Consider the following 18,877-nt stretch of genomic DNA (forward strand, 5'->3'; position numbering starts at 1 on the left):
TCTTATTCTGAATGGCAATGTTCTAGTTGTTCTGGATACCTCACCTTCCAGTGAGGTCTGTGTTGTATCTATAGTAACAGGGACATGGTTTCTGCAAAGATATGATGTTATTGGATTGTGCCATATTTAAAGCTCTATATTTAAAAGCTGTGTGCACCATAAACTAAATTTATTTCACCTAGGTAGAGGTTGAAATTTCAGAGACAGATATCTCAAAATCTGGACAGATAAAATGGCAACTATGTGCATGGATAGATGCACCTAGAGGGAAGCCTATATTAATTTATAGGCTATATTTTGTATTACTTTGGACTGTATTTTATCATATTTGTAACAGTTTAGGTGGGTAATGATATAAATAAAAATACATAATATTTTGAAATCTCTTCAGTCATCCTTTGTCCTCTGTGATGATGTCAGTCACTGACCAGTGTGGACAGAGCAGTGGGAGCAGTGGAGCAGCAGTTGCTCCTTGGGGGTAAAAACCTGTATAACAAGACCTGTCAATAAATTTGGGAGTGACCACAGGTTCTAATCATGCATTTTTAATTCTGTTTGTTGGACAACCCTGTGTGTGGGTCTTTATTTCAGTTTCTTACCTACTGTTTTAGCTCATGCCTTCATACAGTAATAATTATGTGCAATAAGAGGGAAAAAGCAGTATTTTACACTTAATGGGCCTCAGTGAAAGATTTGTGCACCAGAATGTGCAGCAGATAGGGTATCTTATATGAAAACTTTTCTCAGCCTGGAAACAAGAATCTCGGAGGCCAGCAACATCATATTTATTCACTTCAGTCAAGGCTTGTTTTTTGCTCATTTCCACCACTGGCAGGTTTGTCAGCAGGTGATCAATATGGCCGGCAGACTAAGTACATACAGAGAGGTTTGAGACAACTAGTCAAGACACTTCTATTTTAATTTGTTTCGAATGTAACATAAAATTTTTCCTTATCACGAGTGAAAAGTTGAATCTTTGAAAAGTGTCCATGAATTTCAGAATCTTAGTATTTGGAATGTGATGTCACAGAATACTTGGCTTTCTCAGCTTTTAAGTGCCCCCATAAATATTCAATGGAGTTGAGGTCAGGTGACTGTGGAGGAAAGTCTGTGACAGTCAGGACCCCATGGTATTCTTAGGTCTTTAAGTAGTTCTTGCAAAGTTTTGAGGTGTGTGAGGTCATTACTGTGTTGCAGCATGAATCCTTCTCTACAAAGATGCTAACCAGAGGGTAAAGCCTGTTTCAATGTGGTCACATTGTGTTTCGATGGTGGGGACTAGAACTTGGGAACATCTAAGTGGCTTGTAGTAATCTTTAGTGGCCTGTTAATATTGTATTTATCATTTAAGATGTCATTAATTAAGTTTGCTTTACTGCCTTGGAAATACAGTATGTAGAGCTATCTAGAATGCCCTAAGGTCCTGTTTTGTTACTTTTCTTCTCCATTCTGTGATAAGGTATCTTTGAGTTTTTACATGTTTTCTCATAAATTATCTCAAAAGCATATTAATTTTCAAGTATAGCACAGCATTCTAAGAATAGTGTATGTTTATATTGTTTTATTTTATATAAACATGTATACATGTAAGCCTGCACTTTAATGACCGTGTGATATTTACATGGATATGGCAAAAAAAATAAAGAAAATTCCCCTCTGAAATGTTGTGGTATAGACATTTTTCTTCCACATAAAGATGGGAGGTCAAAACATTCAAATTGATTATTTTGGAAAGCAATGACAAAAACCCCTTTTTTGTCATTTAGGTTGGAGGACAGCAAAATTATACCCTACAAATACTGTGTAAACAAAACAGCTCAGTTTCTTTACATAAAATTCATAGTCTGTACTATATAGACAGTGAAAGATGAAACAGATGTAGAATTACAGGTTATGTAGCACGACTAAAAAAAGATGGGAATAATATCATAATACTAACACATATAACAAAGGGCAAAAGCCTTCAAGTGGCATACCACAAAAATAAAGAAGAAGTTAGTATGCACGTCAAACATGTAGCTGATTCACTGGCTAGCTTTATCTTTGTACAAACAGCAGGGCCATGCCGAACAAAGGATGGCACACTGTCATCAGCTCCACAGCAGAATCAGTCTGTTATCTCACTGAGATAACAAACCAGAGTCAGCAGCTTCGTTTGAAACTAAATTCTAGCTTCTGTTCAGTAAGAAACTGGTAACTGATAGCTTTTCTTACAGAGTCATAGATCAGAGGTGGGTCACAAGAAAGTGAGCCAAACAAATAATATAAGCCTTTTTTAAATATACACTAATCAGCCACAATGTTAAAACCAGTATTAACCTGTATTTACACACACACACACACACACACACACACACACACAAACACACACACACACACACACACACACACACATAAACGTCCAAGACATTGACATTTCTACTGTCACACAGCTGTGAGACATTTTAAGAAGTTCAACTCATCTAAATTAAAGTGTTTGGGCTACCTATACCCTGTGCTGGCAGTGTCTCTGTGTGTTTTCTCCCTGAATGCAGAAAGTCCTGTTGGCCGTCAGAGGGCGGGGATTCTGCTTCCTTTACTTTCATGGAAGAAAATCTTTCATGTGAGCCCTCTACTATGAAATACACTTTCCCCTCAGCTTCCTAAAACTTGGGAGCAATGATGGATTCAGTTTCTAGGACCTCCTAAATTCATGCATTTGAAATTAGTGCAGGGAGAGCTATATCCATTTTAAATCATCACAATGCTTTGTGGTAAGAACTTAAAATATCATTGTGGGATACGAGTGGTTGCTAAAGTAGATTTTGGGCAGACTGAAATAGCCAATACATTTCATAATAAATGTTTTCATATCTCTTGCTTTCAGTAATACAGTAGCTCAGTATGACAAACTTGTTTTTCATCCATTATCAAGAATTATTAAGTTGGTCCCACATTATCCATACAGGGGAAATGGAATCAATTGGAGCCATAGGGCCTATCAAAGCTAATAGCAGACACTGACTCAATTAAAGATTGGAATGGACTTAACTTAATTGAGTCCATTCCAAAAGGTAAATCGTGCATCATGTTTATGGCCATGACATATCAAAAATATATACTATATATAAAAAGAAAATGTGCAATATGAATGAAACAGTCTTACACCTTCTGGATTCAACAGAAAATGTGGAGTGATCACTCTATGTTAGATTTATTTTCTAGTTTATAATACTAGTAAATCACCAGCAAGTGGAGGTATTGCTATATGGATGACATGCATGCACTGAGGGATATCAGTATCCTTATAAAAACAACAACAAGCAGCAACAATTCAGTTTTCTAAAAGCCCCTCTGAAGATCCAACTATGTCAGTTGAGGTTAATGGTACTACTGTAGATACTCTGGTAGATAGTGGAGCTATGATTTCAGCAGTTACAGCTAATGAGCAAGTGTGTACACCAACTTCTAATTTTGTTACTACTGTAGGAGTCTCAGGCATTCTTCTTGCAGAGGCAATATCTAAACAAATCTAATGTAACACTTGAAGGCATCGTACCAAAACATTTTGGTACGATGCCAGTCACTGATAGAAGCTGTAGCATACTCTCAAAAAGAAAAACAGTCGATAACAAGCCTAGATGATGACCTGTACATGTTACATCTAAGTGAACAAATTTCCCTGCAACACAGTACATCTGTACTGCAACATCCACCTCTCTTAAGTACAATATGGACCCCCTTCTGATCTTTCTGAAGTTCCAGCCATCTTATGGACAAAATATAAAAATCACTTGTGAAGTCTGCTCCACCTCACAGAGTGACACTCAAAGCTAATGCTAAGCTGCCTACAATTAACAATACCACTTGTCTCAAGAAAGCAATAGCTGAAATTGAAGGTGTCTTTCTATCTCTATTGGATCAATGTGTATTGGTTTGAACTGCCAGTCCATGCAACACTCCTATTTCGTCAATTCAAAAACCAGGCCATCTAGATGAATGACAATTTTAAAGTCAGTTTGAAGTTCGAACCTAGTTCGAAGATGGGTGTGGTCTGACCCATGAGTACTGAGTACTCATGTAATAATGTAGTATTGAATACTGAGTACTCGTGGATCGGAATGTCAGCATGTTGACAGGCATTGCGACCGGTGTGATCCTATTGCAAGCTGGTCTCTAGTGTTTTTTTTTAAATCTTAGTCTTTAGCGATAATATTTAAATATGTTCTAATCATGTGCATATCATTAATATTATGGATAGTATTATGTACTTATGCAAATGTATGTCACATTGAATGAGAAGAAATGAGATTTTATTGATTTTTATTTAGTTAGATATTGATTGGTTGATTGATTTAGTATTGATTGAGTTTTGATTTTTTTTTCTACTACTATAAGTTTTTCTGATTATTGTTGTCATACTGTGTAGGATGGGAATTACCTTAAGTATTAGACTATTATTAGAATATCTTTACTCCATCCTAGTCAAGTGTGGGTGGAGATGTTTGGCTCTGTGCCTACCCTGATGATGCATATGCATGTGATTTGATAAAACCTTTACATCTCTAGTTAGATGTGTTTGGATTTGCTGGTGGTACGTGTATGCACCATAGGGGATGATAAATTGACTGACTGATACAATATAACCTTTTAATTACTGATTATTGATCACTGTATAATTTTGATTTATATGATGGTTGACAAATTACTGTGACTGATTTAGATAAGTGTATGTTACTTCCACTCTGAAGGTTTTCTTGACCTGACCTTGGGTTAGTTAGTGGGTTATTTAGTTACTGTTGATCTCATGTTTGAAAAGGGGGATCTGTGAAGGAATTTTTTCTTCCTTAGGTCTAGTGTATCCACGGGTCACTCACAGGTCACTTACTAAAAGCATAGTTCATAGTCTGTTTCTAGCTGTCAACCAAACCAAAACTGTGTGGCATCACACTGTGTGAATTTGTACTGCTCATCCCTCCTCTTCTTGATGCATCAAGCATCAATAAATGCTGCTGCTTAAGCCATCTGGGTCTCCCAAAACTTCTTCAATGAGATCACAAGATTTCCATCACAAGTTCTGCAGATGAAAACACCTTTTGATGAGATAGGTCAGAGGAGAATTGCCAGACTGGTTCAAGCTGACAGAAAAGATCACGGTAACTCATAACCTCTCTTTTGAGGCGGATGGACTATAACAGCAGAAGACCACATCGGGTTCTACTCCTGTCAGTCCAGTACAGAAATCTGAGGCTACAGTGGTCACAGGTTCACCAAAACTGGACAGTTGAAGACTGGAAAAACATAGCCTAGTCCGATGAATCTTGATTTCTACTGAGGCATGCAGATGGTAGTGTCAAAATTTGGAGTCAACAGCATAAATCCATAAACCCAACCTGCATTGTGTCAGTAGTCCAGGGTGATGTTGGTGGTGCAATTGTTTGGGGAATGTTTTCTTAGCACACTTTGGGCCCCTTAACACCAATAAATCATCATTTGAATGCCACAGCCTAATGTGAATATTGTTGTTATTGTGTGCATGTGCATCCCTTTATGGCCACAGTTTGCCTGTCCTCAAATGACTACTACCAGCATAATAATACACCATGTTACAAAGCAAAAGCATGAGTGTGCAGCTGAAAAATCAGAAATTATGTGATTTTATCATGTCAACATGGACCAGAATCTCAAAGGAATGTTTCCAACATCTTGCGGAATCCGTGCCATGAATGAAACTGAAGCTGTTCTGAGAGTGAAGAGAGGCCCTATCCAGGATTAGTATGATGTTCCTAATGAAGTGTTTGGTGAGTGTATATTATATATTAAAGTATACATGTACATATAATATATTGTAGACATGTTGATACATTTTTTCTGCCATGATAAAGGTCACTGCTGAATTCCATGGTAGCCACTTTTAGTCCAAGCTGACCATAGCTGCTGTTGTCCCTCAATGAGAAAACTACAAACCTTTGATTACCACCTTGCAAGTCTACACATGGTGAGTATGTGATGCTCAGAAGACAGATTTAGGATGAAGTATTTCCTATACATCTTTCAAGGACTTTAACATACAAGTATCCTTTAATTTTGTGGTTATTACTCAGCTATATGTCTTGTGGACCTGACAGTTAATGTGCATAATAACTTACATTAACTGGGAAACTGTACTTGGGATTATATTTTCTAAATTGCTTGCTGCCAAATCCATCTCTTTTATACGACTGTTTTCAATCTGATATAGTGTATAACTTAATTAAATTGCTAGAAATGTATTTATATTCATTTTATTGAGGTTTTGATCAGCAAATACTGTAAAAGCTTAAATAAATGTTTTGCAATAATAACATTTTTTTTTTTTTCTGTTTATATTAACATAACATTACATTGTCATGCTTTCTTGTAAATTTGATTATTATTTGTCCTGAAAGTTGCCACTTCTATACCTGGAAACCTGTGTGGCAGGAAATGCATCTTTCTATGAGCATTGAAAGTTCTGACAGAGAAGAGATCTTCTGCACAGGGTCGACTTTGATTTGCAAAGACACAATTTAAGTAACTTTTAATAGGTTGTGTGGTTTAAGTCCCAGGCCAGTGGTACACACATGTGGAGCAGCTCTGGAGTTACCATGCATCTTTAGCTCATATCCAGAGTTTCGTGCAGAGCTTGACAGCATCCTGGCTGGAGATTGCTTTATAAAGGGTATTGTTTAGTGGATGTAAGGGATCTTACACATGTCCCTGTCGTATTGACATTTACAATCTTATGGCATTATGACTCAAGCTCATTTCTATAGATGTGCATTTAGTAGTTAAATACACTAAAAACTGTTGTTGTTCAACCATTAAAGTCCCAATTAAAAGTGGTACTTTGTCAGTTGCTTCGTCAAAAAGATAATCAATGCTAAGGTTTCAGGCCACTCATATTGCAAGAAAACATACTTTCTCACTCTAATCTAGAAGCACTTGGCCATGCAAATAATTTTGGCTTCATAAACCCAGTTTTGAAGATATTTGTCTCTGAGCTTTCAGCCCCCATCCCCAATTCTTAAATTTTGTGAGCACTACAAACAAGTCCCATTTGTATCCATTGTAATTGGGTGAGGGCAGTAATCTAACATATGAAAATCACAAAACTTGAGCAAATAAATTTGAAATCATCTGCATGGGTAGAAACCACTAGTTGTAAGTGAGAAAACATGTTGCTGAAGTGATCCTTTATGTTCCAAAGGGGTTCTGTTGGGGAACGATTAACGGTTTTTGCCAAATCATCTTGTTATGCACCAAATCATAAATACATAGTGCTAAAATAATTTTCTGCATTTAGCCAATGCCTTTAAACAGAAGCTCTTACCGTACAGTAAAGGTAGATGATTATAATATAATAAATCATTAATTTACAAATGACCAATTCATGCATTACAACTAAAACACTGTACTACAAGGAGAAGAGTTGAGATCAGATATATCATCAGACAAAATGCTTCATTAAACTTATAAAAACTGAAATAAGAAATGGGTTCGCATTTTGATGTTTATTGTAGATGCTTTTGCTGTAATATTTGTAAGCATACTGAGTTTGAAACTTTGCTCAAGTCCAAAAGACAGGTTTACTTTAATAATTCTGATGAGTCAGAAAGGTCTGCTCTTGTGTAAACATCCCTTTTTTCAGGCACAAACCCTTTTCACATGTTAATATTTTAAGTGCATGTCAGTGTTACCTATTAGATGCACATAACATTTCAGCTGGCTACCACTGGCTATTTTTTTGGAGCCTCATATGGGAAACATACTGCCAAAAACAAAAAAAAACAAAAAAAAGAGCATATTGTTCAGTAAAAATGTTGGATTTTTCATTCATATCCTCCCTTGTTTTTCTTTTTGTTTCCTGTTCATAACTGATGTAGTGGCAGAGTAAAACATCGCTCCTATATACATATACTACAAAATTTCCAGTACAAATTACTGAGAAGAGCTAATACTCTAATGCCATTCCTCCTATTGACCATATAGTCAAAAAAAAAAAAAACTTTTAAGTTTCTGGAGCAACAGAAAGTTAAAGATTTTTTTTTTTTTTTGGCCCATCTCCCATGTCTTTATGGGCTCCTTAGTATCCTCAGGGATACCGGCATTTCAAATCAAATTGCTAGAACTACAGTATGTCAATGTAATTCTGATCCTTTTTTTTTTTGGGAATTAGTGTTAACTTTTAATCTTAAAAACAAAACTCTCAGTGCATAATGCTTTCAAAAAATTGTAAACTTGCAAAATACACTGTCAGTGCAAGGACACATTTAGAGAAAAATATAATTTCTTTATAATATATGCTGTTCTTAAAGTCACTTCCATAATTTAAAGTCATTTTGTGTAGAGCTGTCATGTTCCCCTTTGGAAGGAGAACAATGAATGTGGAATGTTATTTCACTGTAACATTACTAATAATCTGCATCCCTCTCTCCTTAACATGAGTTATTCTTGTTAAAGGAAAAAAGCAGGTTAAAATGCATTTTGGACACTAAAGAGTCAGGGATCTCCCACTTCGTAGACAGTGAATCTGTGAGTAAAATATGCTTTAGTGTCCCCAGTGGTAATGGTTATATAAAGACACACCATAATAAAAGTTACAAAACCCCATGCTTCTATTATTAACTGACATTGTGAAAATAAAATTGTTCATTTGTAATATGCAGCACTCCATAAGTAATCCTTTATAGGGCGAGACAAAAAATATAACTATAAAGAGTACAGTCTAGACCTGCTCTACAAGGAAAAGTGCCCTGAGATAACCTCTGTTATGAATTGGCACTATATAAATAAAATTGAATTGAATTGAATTGAAATGAAAAAGACTTCTGAGTGGTTCTGAAGTTCAGTAGACAGCCATAATAATACTCTGCTGCCATCACGTGGCAAAGAGCATCACTTGCACCACCACCAAAGCCATTAGACACTATTTTTTGTTGTTATTTCTATGGCAACAGTCTTCTGTTACCTGGTGCAGGTGAGAACAAGCTGAGGTAAACAACAAAGCAGAGGAGCTACAGAGAGGACAACAAAACAAACATGAACAGCCTGTTCTCCAGCTAGGGGTCAGTACTTTTATGTCTCAAATTATCCACAGAGACAATAACATGGAGGCTGTTTAACTTAGATGACAATAACAGCTGGGGAGCTTTGGTCAGAATGGTAACAAGCTAATTTATTCCCAACATGCTATAAAGCAAACACCAATACAACATATTCTACTGCCGTTTTTTTTCTACTGAATTGTTCTAGCAGAGATGTCCAGGTGAAGAGCATGGAGCAGACAGTGAAACATGCTGAGAAGTACCAGGGTGAAATCTGCTACCTGCTGGGCTCCTACACCAGAAAGACAGCCAAGCTCAGAGACAAGGCAGACCTGCTGGTGGCTCAGCTCTTTGACTTCTCCAGCACAGAGGACCCTGAGCTGCAGATCGGCCTGAAAAACCTGGCAGAAGATCTAGCCATGGTTCAGGATTACAGGCAAGCTCAGGTCGGGGACACTGCAGTTATCAAGGCATCAATGTGCGCTATCTTCTGCATCAAACTCTTTAACACATGGTTACTGTCATGATGAATACTTTAATGTTGCAGGTAGAGAGACTGGAGACAAGAGTTGTTGCTCCTCTAAAAGCCTATGGAGACATAGTCAAAAATAAAAGGGTGAGTTTGGATAAAGATGTGTGCAACCAATACTGATATATCTCCCACATATAGGCCTGAATATGAGGCAACAGTGATTATAAGATGACTCTCCCTTTTCCAACACCTGTTTTTGGGAAAACATTTTTGAAGATATGAAAGACTTTTAGACTTGTCCTGATAGAAAGTTTTATGGAAATACCATAGTAAAGAAAGTAAAGAGAAAATAGACTTCATCCTTCAAGCATTTTTTTCTCATAAAAGTGAAACAGGAAATAGGCCTACTTCCGCAGAACGTAAACCCCACATTTGTGTAGCTTGTCTATCAATCACATACTCACGCACTCTCCAGGCTCTTAGAAGTGGCCAGAAGGTTCTCACAGTTAAAGCACCAAAAAATCCCTGAGATTGAGGTATTTAGATTTAAAATCTAGTCTGATTTGTTTTGGAGTATGGGTAAGATTATCAAGGACCGACTATGCAAGACTGACTTAATTCAAGCAAATGTAACTTGCCTTCTTATCAATTAGCAATTTTATTTGGGGTTATGTTTAGCTTGATACAATACATACTACACATGCCAGGCACAGACAAAATGATGCTGACACTATGAAAATTGACTAACTTAGTAACCCCATCATTATTGGTCAAAAGTGTCATCAAAGGTGATATTTTAATAATAACAAAGTACAACGAAAGCTGATGGGAATGCCATTAGTTTTGCAAATATTGGAAAAACTAAAATTTTAACCTAACAGGGACCACTGTTAAATGCGGTAAGAAATGAGATTTAAACAGCTGTCTTCCTCCCTTGTCATAGTCACAGGCTGTAGTGACCTCACTATCCATCAAAAGATTTTACCGCAGTGTCACTTTACTTTCACCTTGGCTCGTGAAAAAACAACAATCATAATTAATATGACCTCTATAGGTCTTTGTCAGATAAATATAGTTAAGCAGGGGGTTGGCAATGCACCCGATCCCTACATCTCTACATTCAGCCTTGCAATTGGTTGGCCCACCAAGCCTGGCTCCTGGAGAGGGCCCTAATTTCCCTAATCTGAGGGGTGGTAGATTACTTCCAAAATTGACACTCCATAATGTTTCTCGAGTTGCTTTTGGTCTTGACCCCTTGGGACCCACCTTGGGTGATTAACCAAGGAGCTATTGTCCCCAGTAACACAACTCCTTGGTTAATGGGGGTACAGTAATCCCTACACCACATGAAGGATGCCATTCTAAGAAGGGGAGGTGTAAGTAAACATAGGTCTTTTTATGCATTTGATCAAACAACCTTCTGACCGGCTTTTGTTTTGTGTGATGTGTAAGCTGACAGTGTATCTACTATTTAGGCGGATCTGAAGAAGTTCAACACTGATCTTAACAGAGATCTGAAGGAGATGCAGAAACTGGAGAAAATGAGACTGAGGAACCCAGCAGATCGACAGAGCATTGTATCCTTCACATATAGACTTTTGATTCTTTTCATCACCACATATTCATGAGAAATTAGTTTTATTGACTTATTAAATAATCCGCAAAGGGGTCAGTAAATATATACAGTTAGGTCCATACGTATTTGGATAGTGAGACAATTTTCATAATTCTATAGACATTATGTATGTTTTCATAAAATTATGAAAACTGTTCATATATATATTTCTGTGTGGAGTTCATATGTTCTCAAATGAAGGAGGCCATCATTAGGCTGGAAAATCAAAATAAACCTAACAGACAGATAGCAGAAACTTTAGGGGTGGTTAAATCAACAATCTGGTACATTCTTAAAAAGAGGGTTTGCAGTGGTGAGCTCAGCAACACCATGATCGCAGAATGCTTTCCTTGGTGAAGAAAAACCCCTTCACTACATCTAGCCAGGTCAAGAACACTCTTGAAGAGGTGGCCATATCATTGTCAAAGTCTACAATCAAGAGACGCCTTCATGATTGTAAATACAGAGGGTTTACCAAAAGGTGCAAACCACTGGTAACACTCAAGAACAGAAAGGCCAGATTAAACTTTGCATGAAAACATATAAAAAACCCTGAGTATTTCGGGAACAAGAATCCAGACAGATGAAACCAAGATTATACCAGAATGATGGAAAGAGAAGAGTATTGAAAAGGAAAGCAATGGCTCATGATCCAAAGCAAACCACATCATCTGTCAAACATGGTGGTGGCAGTGTTATGGCATGGGTATGTATGGCTGCCAATAGAACCGGGTCACTGGTGTTTATTAATGATGTGACTGTTGATTGAAGTTGCAGAATGGATTCTGAAGTGTATTGGGCTATACTATCTGCTAAGATTAAGCCAAATGCTGCAAAACTGATAGGATGGTTGCTTCACAGTACAGATGGATAATAAGCCAAAACATACTGCAAAAGCTTCCTAAGAACTTCTCAAGGCAAAGGAATGGAATATTTTTCAATGGCCCCGTCACTCACCTGACCTCAACCCAATTGAGCATGAGTTTCACTTATGATAGACAAAACTGAAGGCAGAAAGACCCACAAACAAGCAGCAACTGAAGGCAGCTGCAGTAAAGGCCTGGCAAAACCTCTCAAGGGAGGAAACTCAGCATTTGGTTATGTCCATGGGTTCCAGACTTGAGGTAGTCATTGACTGCAAAGTATTTTCATCCAAATGTTAAAAATAATCCCTATCTTTATACCGCCCTGGTTGAAAGTATTGGCACTCCTGAATTGTAAGTATAAGATTTAGAATATCTTCCAAAATAAGTGCAAATTAACCAATTTTGTATGTTCCTCAACCATTAGTTCACTGGATGACCCCAAAGTCCACATTTTAAGACTGAATATATTACAGCAGGTCAGCAACAGATGCCGTCTTATTCCAAAGACTTCCAAATATGGATTTTTTCCCCCCAAATTTGGAGGACACAACAGATGTGTCCTTTGTGGTCCTTAGTATCCATTGCGCACTGGTCCTTTGTTTAGGTTGGAGTGTGTGGGAACTATGACAAAGGCCTCTTCAGATCATATCTTTTGTGGAGGAAGTTCAGATTCATCCACAATTCTTCAGTCATCTTAAGAAAAATACCCTTATGGCTACATCCTTGAGAGGAGCAGTATATGGCGATACATTACTTGATATAGTATCAATATATATAAAAATATAAGATAAATTACTTTCACGTGTAGGCATCACATGATAAAAATGTTATGATAAAATCTTACGCAGAATTAAATTTGACAATATTTACTTGACAAGAACTGTCAGCCCCAGGTAACGTAAATGATTTTATGATATCTCATGAATATCATTACATTACCGACCTTTCAAGCACCTCATATAGACGGTGAGGTAAAGCTGTGTTACTGCATTTTGTGTTCATTAACAGGCAGAAGTAAATACTGAGAAGGCTTCCGACAATGCCCTGCGGAGCATCAGACAGCTAGAGGAGACCATCACAGACTTCCAGAAAAAGAAACTTGAGGATATCAAAGTCAATCTCGCACAAACTATACACATACTGAACATCCTCCAGCAGGTAAAGCATCAGTGTTTAGCTGACAAAAACGATTGCTTTGTTTTTTTTTGGCAGAGGATTATCACAGACTTCATCACAGTGGAGATGCTCTTCCATGCTAAAGTGCTGGAGGTCTATACGCACACATACCAGAACCTGAAGGCGATGAACATTAAAAAGGATCTGGAGGTATTTTATGCTAATGATACAGCAAATAACACTTGAAAAAACAATGTGTGAATACTTATGTAAGTATAAAGATAAATCCACTGTGCACTAACTGCTAAACACCAAACAGCAGACACACAGTTAGAGAATAGTTGGTGAACCTAGTGGAGCATTTAGCAGCTAAAAAGCCAGATATTTTTCTCAGGTGTTGGTCAAGACCAGAAAAATAGATAAAAAAGAGTGAATATTTGTACTTAGATTCATCAGACCAGAAATGCAACTCCAAATGCCTTACACCATTGCTCTGTGTTTGCTTGATCTATAGATAAGTGTTTTCTACCACATTTGGAATATCAACTTTATATGTTAGATGGTGTGTTTACAGCTTGTTCTGCAGCCCCTAAGGGGCCAAAAAATGTATTAATGCAGCTTTAAAAAGACTTCAATTCAATTTCTACTTAATGTGTTAAATTAAACAGAGGTAAGTGTAGAGGTAAATGTAGATTAGTGGATGTTCGGTAAAGGATTTCTGCTCATGTAATAAAGCATAAACAGTGTATAGAGTTGCAAAGTGAAAGGAGCTGTTTCGGGCATCTCTGGTTACAGAAGTATTGTAATATTAGGAGCCGCCCACCATGCCAAATTGGTGGAGAAAAAATAAATTTAGTTGTTTTGTTTTGGTTCAGTTTGACTATTCTATTTTTAGTTAGTTTAGTTTAGTTTATTTGTGTCTATTGCTTTTAGTTTTGTAATTTACTTTTGTTTCCCCTTGATTATGTCGTCTTTGTCACATACTGGGGTGGATTTTGTTTACGGGTTTGAAAGGTTAATGTTTGTCTTTCGTATTTTGTATGTTGTTACTGAGTTATATTACCCTTATTTTTGTATAGCACTGTACTGTAAATATTAATGCACATTTTACTTATGTAAATAGTCTGTAAAAATGTACAGAATAAAAAATAAAAAATAAAAAAAAGTTCACTCATCAATCTACACTTAATACCCCATAATGACAAAGCAAAAACAGAATTTTAGAATCTTTTGCAAATTTATTAAAAATGAAAGACTGCAATATCATATTGACATAAGTATTCAGACCCTTCACTGTGAAACTTGAAATTTAGCTCAGGTGCCTGACCATTTCTCTTGATCATCTTTTAAGTGTTTCTACACCTTGATTGGAGTCCACCTGTGGTAAATTCAATTGATTGGACATGATTTGGAAAGGCACACACCTGTCTATATTAGGTCTCACAGTTGAAAGTGCATAGAAGAACAAAAACCAAGCCATGAGGTTGAAGGAACTGCCTGCAGAGCTCAGAGACAGGATTCTGTCGAGGCACAGATCTGGGGAAGGCTACAAAAAAATTTCTGCTGCAGTGAAGGTTCCGAAGGGCACAGTTTCCCTCATAATTCTTCAACAGAAGAAGTGTGGAATAACTATGACTCTTCCTAGAGTGGCCTGCCCAGCCAAATTGAGTAATTGGGGGAGAAGGGTCATAGTTACCACGATTGATCTACTGATATTTCCAACATATAGTAGAAGGGTAGATTCACTCCAAAAAAGGACAGTTATAATTGCTGTTTCAAGCTTCATCGTCAGGTGATAATGATCATTTTAAAGGAAAAGTAAAATCTTGAAACTCTGCCTCTGTCCTGTTTTTGGAATAAGCATGGCACTGTCTTCCTGTCTCCATAGCTGTTTAATGGACGGCTCAAGATGTCTGATTCTCTTGCTGGGCGTCTGGATACCCCTCTGAACAACCACTCTTCTCCCCTCATGAGCCACTCCCTAAGTCCTCCTGTGGCCTCCCCCAAAGGCCAAAGCCTCAGGCAACAACACAGCCAGTTCCTAGAAAAACCCAGGAGGGTGAGCCCTAATATCTTTGTTATAATAGTGACAGAATGAGAGTGTGTGTGTTAAGGATAAGGAATATTTCAGTTATGCTCTGCTTAAATTTTGAACAGCTGTCCTGAAGGCCATCACACAATGAACCTGACAAATCTCACCTTATGTCTTTGGCAGTCTCACAGCAACATACAATGCCAGAGAAGCATGCAGGACGAGGAACTGGAGGAGGAAGAAGAGGACAAAGAAGAAGGCAAAGAAGAAGAGGAGCAGATGTATGAATCAGAGATTGAGGAGGGTCAGCACATCAGTAGGCTGTCTTATGCTGCTCAGTATGCCCAGATGCGCAGATGGAAAAAATAACACGCAAAAATCACAGCATATGTACATATATATGTATGTAGTTATACGTATATATGTGTGTGTGTGTGTGTGTGTGTATGTATATATATATATATATGACACACATTGCTGCTTTTCTGGCTTACATCTCAGAGTGGATGTCAAGACTCCACCTAAGGCTCAACATGGACAAGACTAAACTTGTAGTCTTCCAGAGGAAAAGGTCCACTCACCGAGACCTGTCCATCATAACTGACAACACCCTGGTGGTGTCAACTCAGGCAGTGAGGAATCTTGGAATGACCCTGGATGAAGAATTGTCATCCTCTGCAAACATTGCAGCAGTAGCCCGCACTCACAGAATCAGTAGGATACGCCAAATCCTCACCAGAGAGTGCTCATCCAGGTGCTTCTCAGTCTCCTGCCTTGACTATTGCAACTCCCTCATTGCGGCAGCCCCTGCGTCTGCCACCAGTCTGCTCATCTGGTATTCAACCTTCCTAAACCAGTCGTCTTCTCTGTTCACTACACTGGCTCTCTGTTGCTGCTCACATCCAATTCAAACCTCTGGTTCTCTTCACAGGGCAGTGAAGCAAACTGCTCATTCCTACCTCCAAGCCCTGGTCAAACACTCCACCCTGACCTGACCATTGTGCTCCACTGCCTCAATCAGACTCTTATCTGTTCTGGCTCCAAAGTGATGGAATTAACTCTCACTGAGTTCAAGACAGCAGAGTCGCTGCTCATCTTCTGTGTGGCTTGAAAACCCACCTTTTCAGATTATATCTCAACAACTTTTTAGCACTTAGTTATGTCTCTTAAAAAAAAGAGAAAAAAAATCTTTAAGGACTTGTACTGTAGCACTAAACATGCTTTTATTCATTTGTTTAAAAGGAATACACTCATGCTCCTACATGCTTTGAATCCACTTATGGTAAGTTGCTTTGGACAAAAGTGTCAGCCAAATGAATATAATGTCATAAATGCAATCAATGGCATATACCAAGTTTGTCCACCAGAGAGCTCTGAAACCACTTTAAGAACCAAATATAAGGAATGCTTATCATTAATACTTTCATATTATGTGTTTATGTTAAAAAAACAACAAAAAAAAAGAAATTGTGTAATTCTCAAATATTAATATTTATATCATCTGGGAAATACCTGTATTGCTGGCTGATAATAGGCTAATAAGCTATCTGCTTTTAATACAAATGAACATCTTAGTGCTAAAAAAATGGCCTCAACTATAAAATACTACATGGCTTCAGTTCTCTCCTTACTATCTACTTCCTGAATCACTAATCACTAAATATATTTGTTGACACAAAACTACAGTGAGAAACTGTAACATTGCATTTGTTTGTTTATTTTTTTTTTAGTTTGTGACTGTTATCTTTAATTTCATCAGTTTGAATGATCCACATTTCTTTAATGTCTTGTAGTGCTGATTGATGTGAATTGGCTTCAATTTGTCAGATAGTCAGTAACCCTCTCTGTATCTTATTTCAATAAGGAGAGATCAAATGGAAGTGAATAACAACATTTTTTGAGGTAAGCAACAGATAGTGTTTTACCAATGAGACTCTACAAATGCGAAGCATCTTAAGTGTAGGCCCACTGAAGATAGGAGATAGGACAGGATCCTCCGGAGTCTAGACACTGGTGATGGTGGAGTTGAGTCAGCTGGTGGTTGACAGAAACCTTTGCACAAGTGTCCCTGCACTTCATGGACCTTATGGTGGTGATTGGGTGGAGGTGGGTTGCAAAAAAGTAGGTCTGAAAGATAGACCAGCAGAATTTCAATTATAGTTAAAGAATGGCATCCAGTCATTGATTGGCTCAAGAATGCAGGGAAAAAGATCATTGGTCAAATGTGGTGGTGTCGGGACTGTGAATGGAGGGATTTGACGGCGTGGGAAGTGGAAATGATGGAGAGAAATAGATCAGGAGTATATAGCCAACGTTAACCCATAGTGGAACAAGGAAGAACGCAAGGGAAGAGAGCTTCCTTATTGAACTTTTGCCAAGGCTTCATAAAAATACACTGAGGAAGCTGTGACACATTTTAAATGTAGAAATACATACTGCTACATTTAATTTACACTTATGAGACATTTGTCTTTGAAACACCACATATACCACTATACAAAGAAATGATCTTTCTGAGATATTAATGATCAGACCTATACCCTCTGGTTGTAAAGGAACACTCCATTGGTTTTGCATGTTTTAGCCCATTTACCAAAAATCACATACATATACTGTACTTTACATCACAGCTTACCATTCGGAAAAATATGCGGCAGATTGTTTTTCTACCATTTTAGACATGTATTGGTTTTCATTTCCGTATGTTTTGTAACTGTATTAGCAGACTTTTATATCTTGCTTGAATTACAAACCCTCAGAGTCAACATAAAGTCTGCATTATGGTTTGTCAAAACAGCACTATTGTAGAGCATTGAGTTTTGTTCTTGAGCTTGGGAACAGAACTTTTTGACATCTTGTCAAAACAAAAAGCAGCTGTGTAAGAACCTTTGTAAAATAAAACATAGTGTTAAATTAGCAAAATTATCATTTAGATCAGAAAATATCAGATCAAACAATAAGTCAACAAGCTATTACTGCCAATCTTCGGTATTTGACACTTTTCAGTTAGTACCCGAAAAAATATTGAAGTTTGATACCCAGCCCTATATGTGAGGTCATATGGACATAATTCCCAGTATCCCTATTAAGTATGTGCACATGGACAATTCTGCAACTCGTGGTTTACATCCAATGCCAATATTCTGTGCGAATACGGGAAGTAGTGTGTCCTTTATGTAGCAAAGCAGAAATTACGAGTATGAAGGTTAAGGTGGTGGATGGGTGTATAGCCTTTCTGACTTTCATGCTGGAAACTGGAGTTTCGGCCACAGACCAGAAGTTGATTTTTTATCAACCATAAGTACAATGTTTCCCAAACCTATTGCCATATAGTAGATGGAAAGAATTTAAAATATGTTCTAACTGAATGTAAAAATAACACCATTGTCATAGAATGTAGTATGAGTTTTGGCAAAATCACAAGTGTTGTGTCTAGCGGTGGAGTTTGAACTAAAGTAGTTTGAACTAAAGTAATTTTCAAATCATTTTGTATTTGTATTCCATGAAATGTAAATTAATGCAAATTTAGTGTTCAATCTGACGGCTGATGCTATTTAAACCAGTTTAAAGAATCCCCAGAAAAGAATGGAAAATATGTCTGCCTGGAAAGGAAAAATACATTCAAAAATCTAAACTTGTACTGCATACTTTTGAAAAATGTAAATAATACAGGTTTTGTAATTTAGGAGCTATAACTTGCAAAAACACTGGTATGGTGAATAAAAAATATGG

At 37.4% G+C, this 18,877-nt stretch overlaps 1 protein-coding gene across 1 annotated transcript; it reads left to right on the plus strand.

The window, feature by feature from the left end:
* The first annotated feature begins 9,039 nt into the window (after positions 1-9,039).
* LOC120790181 (CBY1-interacting BAR domain-containing protein 2-like) lies at positions 9,040-16,140 on the plus strand. The gene is given in 9 exon segments (XM_040127529.1): positions 9,040-9,065; positions 9,256-9,490; positions 9,592-9,660; positions 10,992-11,093; positions 13,006-13,110; positions 13,210-13,323; positions 15,002-15,172; positions 15,775-15,980; positions 16,077-16,140. Coding segments are annotated over 9 exon segments (1,092 nt in total).
* Positions 16,141-18,877: the final 2,737 nt, after the last annotated feature.

The sequence above is a fragment of the Xiphias gladius genome, chromosome 5 (assembly GCF_016859285.1).
Source record: "Xiphias gladius isolate SHS-SW01 ecotype Sanya breed wild chromosome 5, ASM1685928v1, whole genome shotgun sequence".
Lineage (NCBI taxonomy): Eukaryota > Metazoa > Chordata > Actinopteri > Istiophoriformes > Xiphiidae > Xiphias > Xiphias gladius.